General features: G+C 45.3%; 1 protein-coding gene across 1 annotated transcript; it reads right to left on the minus strand.

Moving 5' to 3' along the window:
• Positions 1-2,940: 2,940 nt before the first annotated feature.
• Positions 2,941-5,163, minus strand: Bag5 (BAG cochaperone 5). Its single transcript, XM_010607285.3, has one exon. It carries the CDS (start codon positions 5,112-5,114, stop codon positions 3,771-3,773), a length of 1,344 nt encoding a protein of 447 aa, XP_010605587.1. The 5' UTR covers positions 5,115-5,163; the 3' UTR covers positions 2,941-3,770.
• Between the last annotated feature and the right edge of the window lie 938 nt (positions 5,164-6,101).

Below are 6,101 nucleotides of genomic sequence, written 5' to 3' on the forward strand. Positions count from 1 at the left end.
CTTGCAAGGCAGGCCACCGAACCGCTGAGCTAAATTCCCTGCCCTCCCATATTCTTTTTAAGCAATACACCGCCTCCACTTCCAGCATATCCGGAATTCCATAACTATGTTTGGTGGCACATGACTGTAATCCCAGCATGTAGGAGGACTGTTAACTCCAGACAGCCTGGGCTAGATCGAGATCCTGTTTCAGACAAGAAACTGGCTGTCTCTGCTTCTGTGTAGTGGGGAAGCACTGCAGGGGCCAACATGCAGAAAAACCAAAGCTCTGGTAGGAATCGATAGAGAAAAAGAAAAACAATGACCTGGACAAGCAGTCACCAGGGGTCCAGGCACAGGCATCAGCGCTCTGCGATGCAGGAAGTACATCCTTCATCAGGGACAGCCAGGTCCCACCCTGCCAGCAAGGGGCGGTGACATCTCAACAGCGCAGGATGAAAGGCTCTTCCCTGACACAGGATCTGCTACCCACCTTCCTACAGGGAAGCCGAGCCACTGTGGTGCCAGGCCTGGGGCAGCCTCTTGGGACAGCAGTGTGTGAGCCACACTCCTGGGCTGGCACAGCACCGGTCACTGCTGTCCCCTCTGCACACCACTGCCGCACTTGTGGCAAGGAGCCCCTTCTGGGCTTGGCTGCCCAGGTAGAGGATCCTGTCCCCAGAGGGGGACAAAACATTCCTCGAACTCTCATCCTTGCTCAGCCAGCAGGACACATGCAGAGGGCTCTTTATTTCAGGGATAATGAAGGGCATGCTTGTGTCTGTCACATGCTCCTGGGTTATTTCAGACACCCTGATACAACTGTCACAGGTGACAGAGACAGGAGCTGATGCTATGTAATGCCTGCCTGCGTTACATAGAGAAATCCAGGGCAAGTATATCCACAATTATTCTCTGGGGAGAAATATCCAAGCAGTCAGAAGCTGCATGTGCAGAATAAGCTTAGATAGCTTAGATAGCTTAGATAGAAACTGGGTAGCAACTGGCAAACAAAACGGTCAAACTTCATCATAGCAAACAGGCATTTTAGCAATATAAAGCTTTAAACTGTACTTAGTAGACACATTCATTATATTTATTGTAATCACTAGCTCATCACAGAGGCTATTTGGACAGAATGATCTGAAAGCAAAACTGCATTAAGGAAGCGAACATTCCCAGCCATGATTTGCACGGACACGGTGACATCCGACATTGACTGCAGACCTCAGGCCACACACCTGGGGAACTGCTTTACCCACACTAAATGTGACACTGACAATCAAGGACGTGCCGCACCCACGCTAAAGCACACAGTGGGGTGGGTCATGGGCAGGATGGGAGCTCCAGTGTGGCACCAGGAAACAGCCACACACCACAGGCCAGTGGCCACCTTGGGACCACAAGAACCCCCTGGAGCGGCCAGGCCAGGCTGGCATCCTGTGCTCCAGTGGTGTCTCCCTACGTTGCAGGAAGTACTGGAGACAGGATGTCTGCTTTCATGGGACAGCAGCCACCACTAAAGGACAGGCTAGCACTTGACTCAAAAACAAAATGAAAATTAAATGTTAGAACCTGGTGAAGGATATGTCTGGAGTGATTATGGTGTAATTTGATTTTCCAGGGACTATAATTTTAAAGTTCTTCAAGATTTTAAGAGCATTCTAAAATTATAATACTGCTTGGGGCGGTGGCACACCTGCAATCCCAGCGCTCTGGAGGCTGAGGCAGGAGAACTGCAACTAGTTCAAGGCCATGCTGGACTACAGCAAGACCTTATCTCAAAAAAAAGCCGGATGTGGTGGTGCATGCTTGTAATCCCAGCACTTGGAAGGCTGAGGCAGGAGGATCGCTGTGAGTTCAAGACCAATCTGGGCTACACAGTGAGTTCCAGTTCAATCTCAACTACATAGTGAGACCCTGTCTCAACCCCCCCCCAATAATATCGAAAAGCAATCCTAAAACAACTGGTCAAAATGAGGACTCCAAGGACTTGCACTGAGGACCTGGAGTAGGAAGGGCTCACTGTCCAAAGACTCCCATATCCTCTGATTCGAGTCAGTGGTTCTAGAACATTCCTAGTAGGAAAGAGACAAGGGGTTTTAAGTGTAGGGTTAAACTTTTATCATCTTTTAGGTAAACGTTGTTCCTTTATCAGTCATAAATTTCAGCTGTTTAGGGCTGGGGATTTAGCTCAGTGGTTCCGCCATCTGCCTCAAAAGCGCAAGGACCCGAGTTAGATCCCTAGTACAAAAAAAAAAAAAAAAAAAATTCAGCTGTTTAAAGTGACAGTCTCCCCACTACCCAAATTAATGTCTGAGGAAATCACAGCTGTACCCAGTAGTTACTACACCAAGATACCACAGAATTGTGGGGAATTCTTTTGCTCAAATTAATGAGCAACTGAAAAACTGGGTCCTCAGAAAGGGTTTATGTCAATGTGTGTCCTTTAGCAGAAGAAAAAAACTTCCTGCCTGATAGATTCTAATGGTTCTTTTAGGAAACACAGAAATCCCCAAACCAATAACAGGAGCTAAGGACCCCAGCAGGTGCCAGGGCAGAAGCAGGTGGCATTTAAATTTTGTTGCCACAGCTAACCTTCCCAGACAAGCCAGAGCCCTGTTCCAAAGGGCTTCAGACAGTGGCCGTACTCCTGGGTTCCCAAACAGCACATGAAGTGTTCAGCATGCTTGTCTATTTTACAGCCCTGACAGAAGAAATCCATTACAAGCTAGAGTCAGAGGTCTGTAATCGGCATCAGTGTAACATGATGATGGTAAGCCAACTTAGCTTGCATTCTCCAACTACAGATATAGGTGTCTTTTTTTAAAAAAAGTCCACTGACTTCATTCAAATGTTCCCATCCTTACTAATCACTAAGGAAAATCTTAAATTCCACAAAAACAATTTGAAGGTATTGAGTAGGTGATGACTTATCCCTTCTTTAGTGCAGTCTTAGGGTTTTTTTGGCTACTAGTTTTCTTAACTTTCTTGTATTGTATACAATATTCCCCCCTCCAAATTGCAGAGTATGGGGAAAAAGAGACACTTTTTTTTTTCAAACAAAAATGTTTATGAAAGAACAGACAATACAAACATATAAACAACCCCACCTCATTTATATAACATATAAATGACCCCACCTTCTCATCTATACAACATACAAACGACCCCTCCTCATTTTTTTTTTTTTGTTGTTTGGTACCAGGGATCGAACTCGGGTGTTTGTGCTTGCAAGGCAGGTGGCAGAACCACTGAGCTAAATCCCCAGCTCCTCATTTAAATGTATAAATGACCCACTTAAAAGGGACCATTCAGGTCTTGTAAGTCAAAAAACTCTTCTGCTTATTTAGCATAAAAACCTACTGCTTAGACTTTACCAAAAAATTTCCTCCATCTCATGATTTCCCTATTATGTAAGGTTTTATCTATTTCTAGATCCTTAAGTTTCAGCATCTTAATGCTTGCACAACCCATTTAAAAATTATGAATGCTGCTTCTATTTCATGTTCTGATTAAAAACGCACAAGCAAAACACAGAAAACAAAGCAAACAAACCACACATAATATGGATGATCCAAATGGAAAGGTTAATGAGCTGTAATAATATTTGTTTTGCAACATCAAAAGCAGCAAAGATCCTGAATATAATTTGCTTAAGTCATAAATACTGAGATTGAGATATGCACGTATAAATCACATTTGGGCTCCATGAGCTGAAAGCTCTCCATAAATACATAAAAGTACATCAAGTGTAAAATGAGCGAGATGGCCTGGAAAGTGCCAGCGGCTCAGTACTCCCACTCATCAGATTTTAGGTCGAGATAGCTGAGGATGTTCTGGGCCAGCTTCACGGCTTGCTTCCTGGCAGCCTTACACTTCTCCTCCCCCTGTGGGTCCACAGCATCCAGGGCCAGCAACTGCTTGGTCAGCAGCTCCTCCAGCCGGATGTAGTTCTTATCGGTCCGATTCCCATCGAATGCGAGGACTTCTCCCTGGATCTCTGCCAGGCTTCCAAGAACATCCCACACGGCCTTATGTGACGGGTGCTCCTCACAGGTGACCTGCCTCCTCCTCTCCAGGGCCTCCTTCAGGTCAATGTGAGTGATCAGCGTTTGCACTTCAATCACAGCTCGTCTCCTGGCTTCCCGGATGCAGGGGTTTCTTTCAAGACTTACCTCATCCAGCTGTCCAATCAAACCCTGCAGTTCTGTCTTGGAGCTCAGGTACAATTCAGGAGGGTTCTGCGCTTGAAGAAATTCGCTTTTTATTTCTCTCATCCTCTTGAGGACCTTTTCTATTTTCAAAATGGAATGGTTCTGTCTTAGGTCAAATGCGTGCGTAGTATCGGCTTCCTCTTCTAAATCCAAATACTTCAGTAATTTGTTGATGTCTTCCACCACCTCCCTCCGATAGTTTCTGATTTCTGTGTGCCCGCACACATCTAGAGCATCCAGATCAGCAATCAGCCCCGAGAGCACACATGATATGTGCCTGCAAGTCTCACTACTGTCCACGCCCATCAGAAGGGCCACGACCACACCTCTGGTCCTGTTCACTTCGCACATCACAGCGTTGATCTTGGCAACAGAAGGATGTGCATCTTCAGACAATGGCAGGGAAGGCTGCTTTTTTAGGCAGTCTTCGACAATCTCTTGCACTGCACAGATTTTGGCTAGAGTGTGATACCTTGCTTTCCGTAAGGAGATCTTGCCTCCAGTTTTAACATGGGTCAGCCTCAGAATGATATCCTGGATACCTTCCTCAATTTCATCAGTTATGCAGCTGCCTCCGCTGTAAAAGGGCACGATCTTCTCTTTCAGGAGGGCCTGGGCTTCCTTGAAGATGTTCTGTATTTCAATCCGGTGTGGGTGGTTTGCATTCTGCTCTAACTCCTTGAGAAGGTGTTCTGTCTCCTGTGCCGCCCTCTTCCTAGCTTGCTGAATGTCTCCTTTTCCTTCTGTATCTACAGAGTCTATTTCAAAAAGTTGCTTTGTTAGAATCCTCTCCAGTTTTTTGTAATTCTTGTCACTTGACAGACCACTGAAGCTGATTACTTGCTGTTCTATACTTTTAACTTCCTTTTGGATTTCCTGAAGTCTGGTAATGGAAGGATGTTGGTTTCCCATATCCATACTTTTGTTGTGTTCAGTTGCACAAGTACTAAAAGACAAGAATGACAGCTTATTAAGGTACAAAGCCCACATAATAGCAATCTATTAGTTCATTCTAAAAAAAAATTTTTTTTTTTGGTATTGAGGATCGAACTTGGGCCCTTGCACTTGTGAGGCAAGTAGCAGAACCACTGAGCCAAATCCCCAGCCCTAAAATTCTCATTTTTATAATATGTACTTTATTTAGCTGTTTTACTTTTGGGTTTTTTTGTTTTGTTTTGATTTTTTTTCTATTGTTTTTTGGTACCGGGGATAGAACTTGTGCTTGCGAGGCAGACACCGGAGCCACTGAGCTAAATCCCCAGCCCATTTTGTTTTTTGAACCAGGTCTCGCTATGTAGCCCAGACTGGTCTTGAATTCACGGCGATCATCCTGCCTCAGTCTCCTCTGAGTGCTGGGATGCCAGGCGTGTTCTCTCATGCCCGGATATTTTTTGAAACAGGATCTCACTATGTAGTTCAGGCTGGCCTTGAACTATGTAACATAGCTTCCTAAAGTGCTAGTATTACAGACATGCTCCATTAGGCAAAACAAGTATGTTAGACGGATTTGTTGCCAGGTGTGGTGGCACACGCCTGTAATCTCAGCACGAGGGAGGCTGATGTAGGACTGCTGTTTGAGGCCAGCCTATCGAGACCCTGTCTCAAAAAAGCACCCAAAACCGCCCCCCAAAAAACAAAAAAATGGGTTACGTGGTCCAAAAGACAGTCATACTCAAGTACAGAAAGAAAGTGACTTATCGACTGACCCCGTGAATTCCGAAATTCAACCATGAGAGGAGGCCTATGCCTTCATCAGAAACTGAATTATCAGCTTAAAACAGCAAATTCCTTAGATCTTAATACCCTATGATATCTTTTGGAACCTGCAGGGCATCTTTGTGGAATGGTGAACAGAAACGGCTCTGCCCGCTTTCCGGAAGAGTAAGCAGAAGCCACCGAGCCCCG

Source organism: Fukomys damarensis, unplaced genomic scaffold (assembly GCF_012274545.1).
Source record: "Fukomys damarensis isolate Sample0158 unplaced genomic scaffold, DMR_v1.0_HiC HiC_scaffold_21, whole genome shotgun sequence".
NCBI classification, from domain to species: domain Eukaryota; kingdom Metazoa; phylum Chordata; class Mammalia; order Rodentia; family Bathyergidae; genus Fukomys; species Fukomys damarensis.

Excerpts from the sequence above, each read along its gene's own strand:
- Bag5 (XM_010607285.3), bottom strand. The coding sequence starts at position 5,114 with ATGGATATGGGAAACCAACATCCTTCCATTACCAGACTTCAGGAAATC.